The sequence below is a fragment of the Borostomias antarcticus genome, assembly GCF_949987555.1.
Source record: "Borostomias antarcticus genome assembly, chromosome: 9".
Taxonomy (NCBI): domain Eukaryota; kingdom Metazoa; phylum Chordata; class Actinopteri; order Stomiiformes; family Stomiidae; genus Borostomias; species Borostomias antarcticus.
In genome coordinates, this window is record NC_140242.1 from 23,739,442 (window position 1) to 23,757,438 (window position 17,997).

The 17,997-nt window shown below is 48.4% G+C and overlaps 1 protein-coding gene across 2 annotated transcripts in view; it reads right to left on the bottom strand.

Annotated features, from left to right (window-relative positions):
* agps (alkylglycerone phosphate synthase) overlaps positions 1-17,736 on the bottom strand; it is a 31,815-nt gene extending 14,079 nt beyond the window's left edge. Inside the window, exons 1-14 of one of the 2 annotated variants that reach the window (XR_014630614.1) lie at positions 17,561-17,730; positions 15,255-15,344; positions 13,125-13,215; positions 12,915-13,035; positions 12,706-12,780; positions 11,569-11,640; positions 11,360-11,439; positions 10,190-10,270; positions 8,838-8,963; positions 8,404-8,512; positions 3,759-3,886; positions 2,883-2,934; positions 1,090-1,166; positions 882-994 (exon numbers count right to left, since the gene is read on the bottom strand). Coding sequence is in view for 1 of the 2 variants with exons in the window: in XM_084443428.1 (XP_084299554.1) it covers positions 882-994; positions 1,090-1,166; positions 2,883-2,934; positions 3,759-3,886; positions 8,404-8,512; positions 8,838-8,963; positions 10,190-10,270; positions 11,360-11,439; positions 11,569-11,640; positions 12,706-12,780; positions 12,915-13,035; positions 13,125-13,215; positions 15,255-15,344; positions 17,561-17,730 (1,385 nt within the window). In the remaining variant the exon portion in view is untranslated. Of the gene's footprint in view, positions 1-881; positions 995-1,089; positions 1,167-2,882; positions 2,935-3,758; positions 3,887-8,403; positions 8,513-8,837; positions 8,964-10,189; positions 10,271-11,359; positions 11,440-11,568; positions 11,641-12,705; positions 12,781-12,914; positions 13,036-13,124; positions 13,216-15,254; positions 15,345-17,560 lie in introns of both variants that reach the window. The other variant, XM_084443428.1, reaches the window with a different exon arrangement.
* Positions 17,737-17,997: the final 261 nt, after the last annotated feature.

Consider the following 17,997-nt stretch of genomic DNA (forward strand, 5'->3'; position numbering starts at 1 on the left):
GACCACCACCCACCCAGCTAGCCCCCCAGCTAGTACTGTCTCTGAGCTGACCACCACCCACCCAGCTAGCCCCCCAGCTAGTACTGTCTCTGAGCTGACCACCACCCACCCAGCTAGCCCCCCAGCTAGTACTGTCTCTGAACTGACCACCACCCACCTAGCCAGCCCCCCAGCTAGTACTGTCTCTGAACTGACCACCACCCACCCAGCTAGCCCCCCAGCTAGTACTGTCTCTGAGCTGACCACCACCCACCCAGCTAGCCCCCCAGCTAGTACTGTCTCTGAGCTGACCACCACCCACCCAGCTAGCCCCCCAGCTAGTACTGTCTCTGAACTGACCACCACCCACCTAGTCAACCACCCAGCTAGTACTGTCTCTGAGCTGACCACCACCCACCCAGCTAGCCCCCCAGCTAGTACTGTCTCTGAGCTGACCACCACCCACCCAGCTAGCCCCCCAGCTAGTACTGTCTCTGAGCTGACCACCACCCACCCAGCTAGCCCCCCAGCTAGTACTGTCTCTGAGCTGACCACCACCCACCCAGCTAGTACTGTCTCTGAGCTGACCACCACCAACACCACAAACACCCCCAGCCAGTTAGTACTGTCCTAGAGCTCAACACCACCAGCAGTCAGTACCGTCTCCTTCAGTAGGCTGGGTCCATGTCTGGTCCCCAGGCTGCCTCCACACAGTTAGAGAGGTCTGCCAGAGGACGCTTTGTCAGAGCTGGGCTAGGGGTATTCTGGGATTGGTCAGTGGCCTGTGTGTTCTTCATACAGGGCCGTTTCACTCTTTTGTTAATCTTCTGCTCGTTTGGGGATCAACTAAGAACATCTATAGAACACTGAGAGGGGGAATGAGCGTTTATGAGGATACTTACCCAAATTTAGCAGCAATGTCATAAACTTGTTTTTCATGCTGCAGGACTTTCTCCCGGTCCCCCTCAAAGAGCAGCGTGGCCACACACAGCAGGTTGGGGTCGAATCCTTTGAACTGCGTGAAACAGGAAACCAGGGGAGTAAATCTAATTCTAACATCAATTAAATAAGGACAACTGATGATTCCCACCAAGTACAAAACAGTATTACCTTTGTAATGTAGAAGGTCTTCAACCCATCCACAAAGGATGTGAAAATTGAAGAAACCTGAGGCTTCAAAGCATGACCTGCCAAAAAAAACAAAAAAACATCAACCATGAGGTGAACTCCCTCCATTTAACGACAAGTGGAGCCCTGTCAGTTTTCAGTTACAACTCATATCATTTTTTCACACATTTAGTCCCACTCAGTCCACCCATCCCCCGCCTGCATCCTCCAGCAGTTCACCACGGCCAAAGAGTTAGATTTACTTGCGTTTCAAACAAAAGGAGGAAAATCAATGGTAACATTTGAATAACTTTACAAGTGGCCAGTGGCGGCCTGAGACAGGGGCGGTAAATCAGCAGCTTTCCGAGGGGAAGTGAGTTGTGGTTGACGGGGCGACATCAGTCTTCCTCATCGCTTTTTTTTTTTTGTTGCACTTTTTTGATTTATTCCTGATCGGACACACAAAGCGCCCCTGGCCTGGACACGGCAACAACGAGGGGGCCGGAGCCGACGGGGCGGTTATCAATCACAGCGGGAGGGTCCTGGGTGTCACTGTGGAGACTTAACACTTCATTTGTTCCCCTCCAGCTGAGGTGGGCTCATCACTTCCTGTCCTTGACGTTGCCAGAGTGGGTCTGTAGGTCTCTTGCAGCCATCATACTCATTAATTAGATACGCAATGATCTGATAGGGGAAATTATATATATGGGGTTGCATCATTTTAACATAGCTCTCCCCTTTTGTAGTTTCGATTTCCATGCATGTCCTGCATACCAGTCTCCAAAGGACACCAATTACCATCCTCCTTTTCCATCTAGACAGCAGCTCAACACAGCCTCTTTGTCCCCCCTCTGAAAAGCAGCTGTGAATACATCAAGTCTCTTTACTCCAAAGTCGGTATGATTAAAGTGAGAAGGAGCCTCTAATAAGCCCAAGAAGGTATTATAGAGCCAGAGTTTTAGTTATTAGTGAAAAACCTAGTTGCTTAGTCTTGCCTACTTAATGCTAAAAAGTGCATACTCTGTGAAAAGTGGAAATACAGGGTAGCTAATGAGATCCCCAGAGACTGACAAACTTTACAAAGATCTCGGGCGATGCCAGAAACATTCCATTAGACCTCAGGAAACAATATGATCAAACCTGAATATAAGAACTGCTTAATTGTTGCCAAGGTCATTTTTCATTGAGGCTCAATCCTGGAGTCATGTTTGTGTGCTGCTTCTCTGGTGCGATAATGATCAATTTAATTTACTGGAACACAGCAGAACGTGGAGGAACACTGGCATGTGGAACGTGGAGGAACACTGCCATGCAGTGTGCTTCTCTCAAAAGGAACCAAGTTAATTTAGGTTGTATACAAGAAAGGGCCACATGGCGATCAACAGATTGGAGTAATAATTTGTTATAAGTCATTAAAAAAAGCAGGTCATGTGTACTGGAGTCACATTCTGCAAATCCCTCCACTCCGCTTGTCAAGAGACTGACGGGGGAGCTAAAAGAAATAACAGTTTCCTGAAAATGGAAACCAGGTCACTTAAGACACACACACATGCACGCACACATGCATGCACACGGACACACACACACACACACACGGACACACGCACGGACACACACACACACGCACGGACACACACGCACGGACACACACACACACAGACACACACACGGACACACACACACGGACACACACACACACGGAGCACAGTCACAGTGCTGCAGCTGCTCAGCTGTGAGGTGGACAGTGTACCACAGCCCCACAGAGGACTGATGGGAACGTGGCAGTGAGGACTCACCAAACTTGAACTGTTCGTTGTCCATGAGGCGAATGGAGGCTGGTGCACACCTCTGAACAACAACAAACAAAAACAAGAATGATTAAACCGACAGAAGAGCAACCTGGTGTTACAGTAAGTCAAGTCAAGTGTGACCAGGAATAATTATAAATAGCTTTATGAGGGCACCACAAGCAGATAACCATGGATGAAAAATCTGACAACACAAGCGAATGGATGGATGAATTCAGCCTAACTCATGTGGGTGTCTCACACTCCCTTAGCGTCATGGTCGATACTGGGCTCTACAAAATGCTTAAACCGGACTAATGCCTGTCGGTGTAACAAGCAGAGCTGCACAAATCATATGCATGTAGTCATCAATAATGGGTTCATTAGCACTATACAGACAGGAGCAGTGGAGCAGGGTCATAACATGACTACTCCTAATATAGTACAGTATTGATCTGCACAGTCAGTGGCTGCTCAGTCACACTGACCTACTGGGGTTGTTGTTGGGAAAATAAAGATGAACTCGGGTGCATGACATTATAGTGCTCTTTACTGTCAACATACACACATAGCCTACAGACTACAGCCTGTAGGTCCACAGTAACAATATCAATTATAAGCCATAACAAGTGCTTTGTGTGGGTTATGAAAATGTTCCCCCCTACACTGAATGCATTTTAACAGCATAACCTAGTACAGTCATAACATTGATAACATAACCTAGTACAGTCATAACATTGATAACATAACCTAGTACAGTCATAACATGAATAACCTCGTACAGTCATAACAGTATAATTAGTGGTACTTTGTTTTATCTAAACAGAAGCTCCAAGCTCTGTGTTTACTGTAGCAACACTGAGCGGATAGGCGTCTGGCCGTTACCTGTCTGGCGATCTCTCGTAGGCAGGCCACGCCCTGCTCAAAGTTGAGGAACACCACCGAGCCGTACTTCTGGTACTCTGGCAGGGGGCGGATCTTCATGGTTACCTCGGTGACCACGCCAAGAGTTCCTGTGGAAAAACCGAGGGGAATCTTCAATTCAGTCAGTCAGTTCAGTCAACAAACCCCAAACAGGAAGTTCCTCAGATCCAGCCGGAGTCCGGTGAGAGAATGGGAACAGTGGCTTAGTTGACGTCCCCGGGGGGGGGCAGGGGGTACCCCTGGTGACCCGTCTCACGTTCACCCTCCAGGATCTGGTTTCCTGTTGCTCACAGGGCTCCCGGTGAGTTTGATCAACCCAGGCTATGGGGAGGTTAAGCAGACCCATATCAACAGGCCAGTCCAGGCCAGCAGCAGGACAACAGGACTCCCCGCTGGACTGCTGACCCTGGACAATGTGCTGCTTTAGGGCTCAGGTTCCATGTCAGTGACCGGTGTGTGTGATCTCCCCTATGTGCAGAGAGCATGTTGACTTTAGGACTAAATAGTGGTTCGTTCTGCCAAATCAGCAAACTCAGAGTGTAGTCATTTCAAAGCTGTTTCTCAGGAGAGTGAAACTACGGCAGGGGAAGAAAAGGAAGATTGTAACTAGGATGAGGAATGAGCAGCGTTATTAGCCAGCGCTAGTCAGCGTCTCTCTGGAGACAAATGTTTCCCTCCCCGTGTCAGGAAAAGGGATTTAACACACCACCATGGGACAGTCAAGCATCTGCTGGGAGGGACCGCTGCAGAATGATCAGTATTTACTGGCGTTGCGTCGCAATTGGCTGAACAAATATGTCAAACAGTGAGAGACCTGCCAACAGTAATCCTCTCCCACTAGGCAGTGTGCACTAACTGGCTGGGTACACCAAAGCTGTGGCAGAGACTAATGAGCCTTTAATCTTAAGATCACAGTAAACCGTGAGTTTATATACCTAAATACCTCGGTAATAAAACATCATAAGATCATAGTTAATAGTGAGTTTAGTGATAACCATAGCAAAAAGTGAGTTTCTATAAATAATACCTCGCTCATAAAATGCTTCATAATCTTGCCAGCTTCTTCTTCTTTGTATGGGTGGGTTGTTGCTTCCTCTCCTCCCAGGCTCGGGGCTATCCTTTTCTAGGCGGATCGATGAGGCGGGTGTGAGCGCTGCGACACCACACCGGTGCGCAATATTCACTAGTGGAGTAGACCAGGGCTAGGGCTGCCGTACGCAGTGTTTTTGCGACGGCGCACCAGCCTGATCGGACCAGTCACCTCATCAACGCCACACGAGCTGTTAACTTCATGCGCAGTGACTTGAGGTGTCGGCGGAACGTGAGCGACCTGTCCAATGTCACACTGAGATAGGTTGGTTCCGCGCAGCATGGCAGGAGGGTTCCATCGATGTGTATTTGTAGCTCACGTTTGGCTTCCTTGTTGATAAGGTGGAAGGCCATCGACACCGCCTTTGCCTCACCGAGCTTCAATCTCCATTTCCGGAGGTACAGTATGCTGCTGGTGTCTGCATGTCCTGGCTCAAGGTCTCCTCCACGGCCTGCCAGTCTCCAGCTGAGTACACCAGCGCAAGGTCGTCTGCGTAGGCATACTTCCTGGAGACTGTGTTCGGCAGGTCGTAGGTGTAGATGTTATAAAGGAGGGGGGCCAGGACAGATCCCTGGGGGACACCGTTCTTAAGGCGTCCCAGCCTGCTTCACTGTCCGCTACCGGTGGTGAGGGTGAAGCTGCGGATTCGGACAAGCTCCATGATCATGCTGACCTACAATTATTGCCTCCATTAAAAAAAAACATGCAGCTGTCTTGCTAATGGCTTTGTAGATGTTTATGAATCACAGATAATTCCAGATAATGTCAAACCATCATCATAAATATCAAACCATTATCGGAAATATCAAACCTTTATCAGAAATATCAAGCCTCATCAGAAATATCGAACCGTTATCAGATAATATTAAACCATCATCAGAAATCCTATAAAGTTGTTTTTATTTCCTGCCGCATTTACACTTCTAGTTTCGGACTCCCAGACCCCGCATCAAGTCATTTTCAAATTTGCCATAAGGTTAGGGGCGACTTTCCCATGACAATGTCACATGCATTCGCTTGGTGTGTAGGTGACACAGGCAGACTCGGTGTAGCCAGCTCCATTAGAGGCGTTCAGAGCATGGCCCTGCCGTTAATGAGCCCTTTAATGGGACGCCACACACCACATGCTGCTCTCTAGTGGCCCAGCCCAGAACACGTGACTCCATTACGCCTCAGCAAATAACCCTGGTCTCCTCCCAGAGGCATCGCCTTGCCCGCGCACTGCTCAGAGAGAGAGAGAGAGAGAGAGGGAGGGAGAGAGAGAGGGAGGGGGGGAGGGAGAGAGAGAGGGAGAGAGACAGAGGGAGGGAGAGAGAGGGAGGAAGCGAGAGAGAGGGAGAAAGAGAGGGAGGGAGGGAGGGAGAGAGAGAGAGGGGGGGGTAGAGAGAGAGAGAGAGAGAGAGAGAGAGAGAGGGGGTAGAGAGAGAGAGAGAGAGAGAGAGGGGGGGGGGGGGGGGCGGGGGGCTGGGGAAGTCCAACAGAGTGCTCCCAGCAAGGTCATTGAGCACCCTCCTCTGGGAGCCAGACCGTGGTGAGTGTGTGTATATGCGTGTGTGTGTGTGTGCGTGCGCGTGTGTGTGTGTGAGGCGAGCAAGCCATTACAGCTCTCCTCTCTGCAAAAGCTGACCTCTCCAGCGCCTGGGTGTTCAGAGGACGTGGCGTTCTGCCGTCAGTGTGAAACAACCTCTTCCTGTTCCTCCAATACCACCATCATGAACATGCTGCTGTAGGGCCGGCAGTTACACACACACACACACTCAACACATACACATATACACACACATATACACACACACATATATGCACGCACGCACACACACACACTTAAGATTAGCTCAGGCTTGCTTCACACACCTGCATATCTCCACAGTTGAGCAGACTGTGAAAGAGTGAGTGATGGTTATTGATCATTCCAATCATTCTCTCCACGCTGGAGGGAAATGCTTTAGCCACCGCAAGGTCAGCAAGGTCACGGCGAGACCAAGCCATGAGAAACAGGGAGAGGGGGTTGTGCGGCCATTTTGAATGAATGAAATGCCTTCCATTCGGCATGCAGGGCACGGTTTGGCTTTCACTGCTGTGCTTTGTTGTGGTCAGTGTGTGTGTGTGTGTGAGGGGGGGGGGGGGTAGTGCAGGGGAGATATGCTAATGAGAGCCAGCGGGGTCATGACCCCTCAGCAGTAGTAGCCCTCCCAGGAGCCGCACCCCCACAGAGATGCTCCTGCACCACTAGGGGGCCCCGTCTCCGGCTCTCCACAGCAGGCTCAGCTGGAGCAGACCACACGAACATAGCCCTGGAACATAGCCCTGTATACATGTGGTACTGTTCCTACACACATACATATATATATATACATGCAGTACTGTTCCTACACATATATATACATACAGTACTGTTCCTACACTCCTACACACACATATATTTATATATACATGCAGTACTGTTCCTACACATATATATACATGCAGTACTGTTCCTACACACACATATATATATATATATACATGCAGTACTGTTCCTACACATATATATACATGCAGTACTGTTCCTACACACACATATATATACATGCGGTACTGTTCCTACACATATATATACATATATATACACATATACATGCAGTACTGTTCCTACACATGTATATACATATATATACACATATACATGCAGTACTGTTCCTACCCACATATACTGTTCCTAGGTCAGCCCTACACATATAGATATATACATACAGTGCTGTTCCTAGGCCAGCCCTACACATACAGTATATAGATATATACATACAGTACGGTTCCTAGGCCAGCCCTACACAATGACTACATGTGGCGTTAGAGAAGGCTATAACCTGCTGTTATGTGAAATTCTCAATAGCCCCAAAATGAAGGTCATGTGAAAGGGATCATTTGACTTGGATGTGATATGCTCTGATGTTCATTGGCAGATATATACTAAGCAGCATCCAGAGAACACTTCTGTAACGATCCCAAACCGAGATGTCCGTCCTGATCCAAGCTCATGGTCAGAGAGCAGATTGCCGAGCTTTTGGGGAGAGTGGCGAGTTTGTACCCGCAGCTGTTTAACGCCGCAGTGCCAGGAGTCCCTGCACCTCCTCATTACGGGGAGGAGGGGGCGGGCTGGCATATGGCGGAATTCTCTTTGGGCGCGCACAAGGACAGGGCGGCCATGACGCACGGTGGCCCCTAACCAACCGCCCTCGCGGCCAGGCCGCGTTCCCTCGGCAACCCTGGTTAATGTCCACCTGACCTGCAGCTGTGAGAACTCCTCTGGTGTCACACCCCTCCCCCGGTGCAGAAACACACACGTGTAACAACACACACTCACACACACGTAGCAGACACACACACAGCAGACACACACACACATAGCAGAAACACACACACATAGCAGAAACACACACACACGTAGCAGACACACACACACAGAACACATGGGTAGGACCTCTGACATGGTGTAGCAGGGGAAGTGACAGAGGGGTGAGGCGGGGGGCGTCGTACCCTCGGAGCCCAGGATGAAGTGGTGGATGTCGGGGCCGGTGGACATGCGCGGGCCCTGGCAGCTCTTCTCGATCACTCCTCTCGGGGTCACCATCTTTATGTGAACCACCTGGACAGCGAGGGGAAACAACACAGCTGGTGTCATTCAGAGACGGGAATTCGAAACATTAACAGGGGTGAGTTTCCCTTCGCAATCAAACTGGAAATTGGGTTCACGCAGTCAAAGATTGACACATACTAACCAATAGCTTGTCTCCATTCACAGGAAAACAATTAGATATTGTTTAAACAGCAGCTGTTGTTTAAGCGGGGAAGGTAGGCTTCATGTGCACATGGCCAATGATTGCCATAGAGTTTCACATGAGTACAAAGGCAACCTTGTTTTTGCAATGGCATCCCTGAATACAGGGCCGGCCAGGTCGAAGGTCACCTACCAGGTCCTCGATGTTGCCGTAGATGTTCTTCTTCATGCCTGACGCCCTGGTGGCTACCCATCCCCCCAGCGAGCTGAACTCCATGGAGTCAGGCTCATGGCCTGTACAGTAGCCGCTCTCACTGAGCTGAGGGAAGAGGAGGGAATCAAGAACAAAGTCAAACACACTCATTCGTATTGATGGGCACTCAAACTCAATGGTATGGGAAGATGTAGTTGCGTATGTGCGCCATAGGAATTAGTTATGAAACCAACACAGCACGAGGCAACAATCAAGATTCAAGATCCATCACATAAACAAACAAATAAACAAATTCCTGGATCCAACCATCCGCTCGTTACACTTTTATGTTCAAACTCTGCCTTTTATGACATGATAGATTTTTTACATCAACCTACACTAAGCACAGACAGTGAGAGAGCCTGGATATTTGAGAGGGGGGCTGCCGCGGGTGTCTCTGCCGGGCCAGACGCCCGCCCTGACCACTCCTCTCTTCCAGAACACATGGGCAAAGTCAGGCCTGGTTTTATTAGCCGCTCCCCTGACAGGCAGCGTTTTAACGTTCTGCCATCTGCTCCATCAGAACGACACGTCTGTATGCAGGAGCGGAGTCTGTTTGAGATGCGTCTCACGCATTCCTCCACATGAAACGCCAGCTCCGTCGCCATTTTTCTGAATTAGCTTGATGGCGCCATCTGCTCAAAGCCTCCATCTCTCCCCTCTCCCCTGCAGGGGCCCGTGGTGGAGCTCAGCTCAGCTCGGTCACAACATTTAGTGCAAACAGGGTCCTTTTTATCATGCCTATATCTTGAAAACAAGAAACAAAACAAAACGAGGAATATAGTATATAATGCTGGTCCACTTGAACGTATTCAGTGCGTTTGTTTACAATGTTGCCTGCCGGCTACCGAGATGACGCGCTCAGATTGTAAGGAAGTAAGGTATTTGCGCACCACCTAGATATAGATAACCTACTGTAGATACAGTGGTTTTGCTGATTTTTGACCATGTTGAAAAGAATGAATACTACCGTAATGTGTTTTGGCATGATTAGAAGATGGGCGGGACTCGGGAGGCTGTGTGACGCCTGTTGTAGCGGTAACCTACTAATCAAATGTACATTTTGAAGATCGATTACGCATTTTTTCCCCAAAAGTCGATGACTAGTCGAAGTTCTGAGTATTTATTTGACAGCCCTAGTGGGGAGGCAGGACAGCCTTCAGGTGGATGGTTCTGAACGACACAGCTCATTCCTGCTTAACATTACCTGATCAGTAAGGCATCTTTAAGCGAGAAGGTGGATATAAAACGATTGGGACGTATGAACGTTGATGAACGCAGAAGGAACTTACTAATCTCTCCAAATCCTGACCAATGATGCCAGCCTCGACATGGACAGTTAAATTCTTCTCGTCGATCCATAATATTCGGTTCTGCATGGACAGATGGGAGGGGGGGGGGGGAGACAAAACTCAATGAGCTCATAAACGTTAATTGCTTAAGCCTACATTGTTTATGTGACTAGAACAAACATAAAAGCAAGCCCCCACCACCTCAGGGCCTGCTTTTCATTCAATGCATTTGATACAGGTTGGAGGGAGATTGAGGGAAGGAAATCCACATTAATTGTAACACACTGCAGATTTTGGAACGATACAAAGCTGATTGCTAATCGGGGAAGTGCTCCTTTAATTAAATTGCAGTTGTGTTGACACTACATACCCATGGTTGTCCTCACTATCCTCTAAACCTGCCGTCACCTACGGAGTTACAGCCCTCAGATGCCTCCCAGTGACTGAAATGCCTTACTAAACTCCAATAAAAACTTAGTATACAGAAAGTCTTAAGGAATATGTGGACAACTAGTATAAACAATATTCAACATTAGTACAATACAATATTGGGCAGGTTCCCATGTTGAGTGCTGACCAAATGTAGCATATTTCAGAGCCATGTGCCACTAGTGTGGCCATGTGGCCAGTGAACTGAGAGTCATACGGAGTCAGCCAGATTCCAAAAGGTTAACCTCCTTTTAACATTCAATCCCACAAATCCCCCTCTGGTTTGGGTCGCAGTGCACGGGTCCGAGCCGACACAGCTGGAGCTCCTCTCACACCTGCCATCAATCATTCTCCCCCTGTAATAAAGAGTCTGCTGCTGTCATACTGAGGCTTTCAAGTCCCGCGCGACCTCTGACCCTCGACACAGCATACTGGCCACTGGTATTTATGTCCTACCTCTTCACCCACCAGTAGGCTAGCAGTCTCCAGACCGCTCATATACCGGGATCTCCTCCATACAGAGCAGTCCCAGTCACACTGTACTGGGGCAACAATAACTCAGCAGGATACAAAGAGGTCTTAAATATAACTGATTGGGGCAGACAAAGTGCTGAGGACAGCAGATCTCTGAGTCACTGCCTGCAGAGCCATGACTCTCTCCTCAGGGTGGGAGGTTAGAGTTAGTGTTAGGGTTAGTTTTGGTGTCGGGGCGGGAAGACAGCCAGCTCCTCCTCTGCTCACCATCTGGGAGGTGTCCAGGGAGGCGATGGAGCGGGTCTCCTCGGGGGGGCACTCCAGGGCGTCGGACACACTGGTCCCACCTGAGGGAGGAGGAGGGGGGGGGGGGGGGGGGGTGTTACCACACAAACATCCAAACATTTACCGCAGTGATGTCATACGGTACGGCAGCACTCATGAAACTTTAGGATTTGCTACGGTCAGGTGCTCACCGCCGAAGGGTATCAGACAAACGTTGTGCTTGCATGCCAGCTCCACGATCGTCACCACGTCACCGTGGCCGTCTGTGGAGGCAGAGGATATAGTCACAAAGCAGCTCTCAAACCCCAGCGCGCGCACCACGCACACAATCCCAAGTGTCAAACCCCGCCGTAAATTAGTGTTGCCGCGATTGCAGGAGCGCTCGTGTGGCAAAGGAAATAAACGACGCCACATAAAGCATTGGCCTGCGGAGACGGTCAACGTTCAGACGCTCTGGGGCCATTAGAGCAGATAGACAGACAAACGGACAGACAGATAGGAGGCCATTAGAGCACAGAGACGGACGGACAGACAGACATCCAGGGAAAGATGGCTCTGATTCGCCAAGGGCATTCCTGAAATGGCTCTGATTTGCCCACGGCATTCTTGAGATGGAGTCAGAGAGCATGAAGCTCCGGTCTATGGGGGGGGGGGGAGAGAAGGTGCTCTGGCCAATCACATCTCCCACACCCATTCACTCTGGGCTGAGCAATATCCACCTACACAGATCTGCTTGGCTGGGCTCAGCAGGCCTCTGTGAGACGCCTCCACTCTGACACACTCTGCCATCCAATTAAACACAGGGCTTTGGCGTGGGGATTACAGTTCAACAGACTAACCCTCCGCTTGAAATATACAACCACAGTCAAGCAGACATCCTGGACCTCACAACTTAGATCACAGATGCAGGATACAGACTGTAGGAGGGTGACATATTGTGGGCTGTTTCGGACGGCTTAAAATTGTGGGGAATTTTCCAATTTGAATGCCGTTATCGGGGTCTCGTGATTTGCTGGCCATTTGGGAGCCTGCTAATCAAGTTTCCAGCCATCAGTCAACACTCATTTGCATGATAAAATAGCGCCCGCTATAACGGCAGCAAACCAATCTCAGCACCATAACTCAGGGGTGTACGACGCCGGGCCAGAGCGCGGAGTGTTGGGTGTCACACGCCCTCCCCCTGACTGACGCTTCTTATTAAGCCTCCACTCATACATATTAATATCCCCACGCCTCTGCGGAGATTAACCCCTTAAATCACCTGAGCCAGGCGGGAGATAAACCAGGCAATGTGGGCGGGTTATAAACAGTGATGACACATGACTCACTTGGCCACACCACCATGTCAGGAGCTCGTCCAAATCTCCCCTCTCGAAGGGCAAAGATCTCATGTAAGCAATGCCCTGTTGAAATAAGGCACATGTTAAATTTAGTTTGAGTGCAGTTTGTTTTCAGCTGTTGCATCAGAATTGTGACATTAGTTCTGTGAGGCCCCTTCTCCACCTCCCAAGACCCGCCCTTTCCCAGCATGCCTCACCGTGGGCTCTGAACACCCGGTCCTCTGCATCGTGGGAGAAGGCGATGCCAGCGGTGTTCAGTTCCTCCACGAAGGCCTCGTTCAGGCAGGGCGGTGGCACTGTGCTGGCGTTCAGAGTGGCCTGGGGAGGGGGAGGGGCCATTAATGGACGGCCGCTGTCACTGTGACTCACAGCAGACAAAAGGGTGGGAGAGGATCGTTTACTCTTACTGTTGCTGTGTTTCTGTGTTGCATGCTGGTCCCAAAGGTTTTCTCCATCCACTCCTTCAGACTGGGCAGGATCAAGCCACTTAGCCTGTACCTGGGTCAGAGCACAGTTAACAGAACCATTTCTCAAATTACGTCAACAAGATCAAGCAATTTCAAACCAACCAATCCCATACGCTTATCCCCCCCCCACAGCCACAGACACGACACTAGGAACTGCTTGAGATGAAACGCCTGTGTGTCATTCATTGGTGAGGGATTATGCAGTTGGAATTAAAGGGGGTTATTAGGCGAGCTCGGTGACATCGCTGTTCGTGCCATCGCCGCCGGCAGCACGTCACCGAGCTGCTGGCACGGCCGGGACGGCCCGTTGGGGCCCTGTGGTCCGACAGACCAGGAAACGGTCCCTAATGAAAAAGCCTCTGTCACAGGAGGCTCTGAGGGGGAGGGGGAGAAACGCCTCTCCTGCTCTCTCTCTCCTGCTCTCTCTCCTGCTCTCTCTCTCCTGCTCTCTCTCTCCTGCCCTCTCTCTCCTGCCCTCTCTCTCCTGCTCTCTCTCTCCTGCTCTCTCTCTCCTGCTCTCTCTCATCCCCTCCCTCCAGCAGTGTAGTCCAGGAACATTTCCGCTGAGGAAGCATGATGGAACGCACAGATGCAGTTTAGTGCATAAAGACGAACCATTTGCTGTGCAACTTCCTGCACAATTCAAGTCATTACTCAAAGCCAGTTCTATATAGACACAGCGTAACAGGCCCCCTTGCTTGTGACTCTGACAGGCAAGGCTGTCTGTTCTCAAGCCATATATCACCATTACAAATAAAGAGAAACAACAATAATAACAACAACAACACCCCTCTCTGCCTCTATCATGCCAGATGAAGATAAAGGTGTTGAAAAGAAGATGAAGGCTTGCCAGATGAAAGAGCGATCCATTTTGGTGCCTGTGTGAATTGAAGCCACGTTCAGCCTCTTGAGAGAATGGAAACAATAAGCTATGCTTCTCTACGCCCACAGAGATGGAACAAAAATATTAATATGTGGTCAGCTTATTTGACTGTGTGTTAAACCACACAATCAACCATTATCCACCGAGAAACAGCAGTTTAGACGATGGAATAGCGTAGCTAATATATTCTCCATTAAAGACAGTGGAGGGACATTAAAACTGCTGATAAGCACTCTTATTGACAGTGGGATGTCTGTTTTAATGCTCAGTGCAGATACCGGCCACCAGATGGCAGTAGCGTCACACTGAAATGAGGCAGGCAGAGAGGGGGTAGGTCTCAGTGGAATGCAGAGAGGAACTGAAGCATAATCTCCAGACGGAGAACACTGGGCAATCTCTCTGATATCAAACAAGTCACTGTTTGTACTGCATACTGTTATTATCACTATCACTATCATGTTTATCATGGCTACATGCAATTTTGTATGGATGATATAAAAGTAAATGTGTAAAATTAAAAGTGAGGATACCGTATGTCTGATGGCTGCTATAGGTGCTATTGTATTACTCTTGTTTTTGTTTGTGTTTTTATGTGTCTCTGTGTTTTTAATGTTCTCTACAACAAATTGCCTCTTTGTGGCTCTTTTCTAAGTCTGAGTAAGTCCGTATGAGCTTTGGAAGTTGACTTTATTCAGTTACCCAAAGACACAGGCCTTAAGCATCAATAGCTGTATCAAAGTGACATGGGGTAAACGACATGATTAGATGGACTAGATAAATTAGACAGACAGACGGACGGACGGACGGACGGACGGACGGACGGACGGACGGACGGACGGACGGACGGACGGACGGACGGACGGACGGACGGACGGACGGACGGACGGACGGACGGACAGACAGACAGACAGACAGACAGACAGACAGACAGACAGACAGACAGACAGACAGACAGACAGACAGACAGACAGACAGACAGACAGACAGACAGATAGATAGATAGATAGATAGATAGATAGATAGATAGATAGATAGATAGATAGATACCTTTTATTTGTCACATATAATGTTCAGTGTACAGTCACAGTGAAATGTTGCTCCCCACGCCAACATTACACTTAGGATAGATAAATTCCAATACTTAATTTACAAACTACAAATTTACAAGTTACATATTTACAATTTACCTTTTGCCTGTGAATTCTGCTTGGCCTTTCTTGTTGAAGAGGAATTTTGAATCGCTGTAGCCCCATCCATTCCATTTCATAACGTCTTGCCTGGGGGACACAGAGTCACAGGGTCATCATGTAGGGTCATACTGTAACAACAGTGTCTCGGCCAAGTCAGGAGACTGATCTCAGATAAACAAGACACGGAGTACAAGGACACACTTCTACAAGGCTGTGGTTTTATACACAGTGGCAATGTTATCATGTTCATATTTCACTACCTCCTTTCACAGTATTTTGACTTGAACCCACTAGGGTCTATGGTAAGGGAGAATGTTATTGACCTTTAGCCTGGATATGCTATCTCTATCAGGCTGGGAGACTGCTGCCAGCCACAGCTTCAGCCTTCCCAACACCTGAATACGGCATACAGGTAGCGATCGTGTTGCTATGGTAATGCCTGCTTCACTCTGACTGTTCCCTGGACAGTGATGAACTAGGTGAAAAGGGGGAGGGCTGACATCCCAAGAGGCTCAACACCCACAAGGTGCACGAAACCACAAATGAAATCACAAATGAAGGTCCACAAAGGCCAAGAATGACTGTTTCATATCAATATAGCCTACTGTAGGCTATTAAAAGGGAAATTACTGCCATTGTTAACATCCAGAGTCCTGACAGAATGCTTTTCCAGTTTTCGTCAATCCTGAAAAGGGACCATAGTGCCTGCAATGGGCCTGTCATTTATGAGGACATACTACAGAGACATACTTCTCCCGTCACTCTCTGTGTGATAGCCTGTCACAGCTTGGTATAGCCTGGCTTCACCAGACCCAATTCACAAAAATGCAAAGGGTCCGGAGCTGCTAAGATTATTTTCGATTTCCAAGGGGCGTTTTCAATGGTCGCTGACCAAAATGCCTCTAGACACAACTGGGTAGACCTATCTATCTACTACAGTCTACTACAGATTATGATGGTACATCTCCCAACAAATGAGCTGCCCACAGATTCATGAACTTACTGTCCAGATCAGTGGATGCTTAAGTGCCCACTGGCCAGCATACTCCTCTGAGTGACTCAGCTTGATTAACAATGTTTCAAACTGTGTTCGGTTTTGTACAGAATCACATAATTTAGCCTAGGAGGTCTGAATGTCATTTAGACTAGAGGACTTGCCTTAATTCCAAATGGTTTATGGTCTCTCGGGGCAAGTCATGCTTTCACTGAGGTAGCCTCAGGTTGTTCTGACAGAGTCGGATCAAACTTTTGGGAGGGAGTTTGACCCCGCTCAACCAGATACTCTGGTGAAACCACCAAACCCACAACACGAGAAAGGCTGCATTCCCGAGTTATCAACTTTTCTCCTGGTAAGAACAAGACTTACCATATCCATGTCATGTTGACAAGGACAACTCCAGATAGCATATCGCAAGGCCAAGTGCACATTTCTTCATGACACTAGATGTCAGTACAGCATGGAGAAACCAGAGACGCTGCCTCTTAGGAGCAGAGTTTTTTTTTTCACAACCCGGTTTGAGAGTCAGACCACCAAAGCTCTTATCCAATCAGATCACAGTTTTGGGCGGAAAGTTTTAAGCCTTTCTACTCAACTTCCTCCACTCTATCCTGTGTTAACTGTTGATATTTCATCCGTTTCCGGGAGTATAGGTGTTTAAAATGCTCCATATGAGTAGTACAAAAAACAAGTGTTTTTGTTTAAAACAAACGTGTTAGCACAAAATGTACATCTACATGGCCCTCCTCCTAAAAAACATGGGTAAGCCGTGTCTTCAGCATGTTTAGAAACTATCTGTAGGCTGTTATATGAGTTCATAGCAACTGTAAAAACTGATGAACAGCTGATGACCATGTTAACTCGGCCTCACTAGATGCGGAAATGTCAAATGGATAAAGAATCGTAGACCTGTCCTCACTCAGCTTCCAGTGCATTTGAATGTGTGGATGGGAGATCAGATACTTTTGAACGATACACATTTAACTCATTAGCTCAAACTATATATAAACATGCTGTCGAAGCCGTCTTTGCAGCTTCCCGGATCCCGCCGCACCCAGCTCAATGAAGCTCTGTCAGATACGACACCTTCTAGCTGCCCAGTTTCAGCTGGGGGAGCCGCTGTAAAAGTCCACTATTGCCACCTTATATCACTAATAAAACAATGCAATGTATTCAACTAGCTACAAATAATGCTTGACAACTGAACTCATGCTGATTGTCACTGGTCACTATAGCCTAGCTAGCAGAGCCTAATTCAAGACAGCGAGCTTCTCCATCCACTGACTGAGTAGCTATCGCATCTTACCTCCTCCTCGGGACCGTCTTTGTATTCTCCACATTTGTTGTCTCTTCAGCTTTGCACTCTGTTGCAATAATCCCCGAATCATCGTACGCAGGTTTCTGTAAATGTCCCGCAATTATCCTCAATCTTTGCTGTGCAATTCGTTGGATGTCGGTGCTACTGCCAGACGCCATGCTGCTTCCGTGTTAGTGAAGGTGGAGTCAGGCGGCTGTCAGAGGTCAGCAGCGTGTTAGTGAAGGTGGAGTCAGGCAGACATAAGAAGATTTATTATCGATAATATTGACCCTGATTTCACGCCAAGTCTGGAGAATGTTTTGTTTGTTTTCATTAAAGATATTGGCAGTAAAACCAAATAATATTATATTATTAAGCTGCTCGATGCTGATGCTCGAAAATGAAACCAAACAATACATAAATATATGCAATAATCCGATAATAAG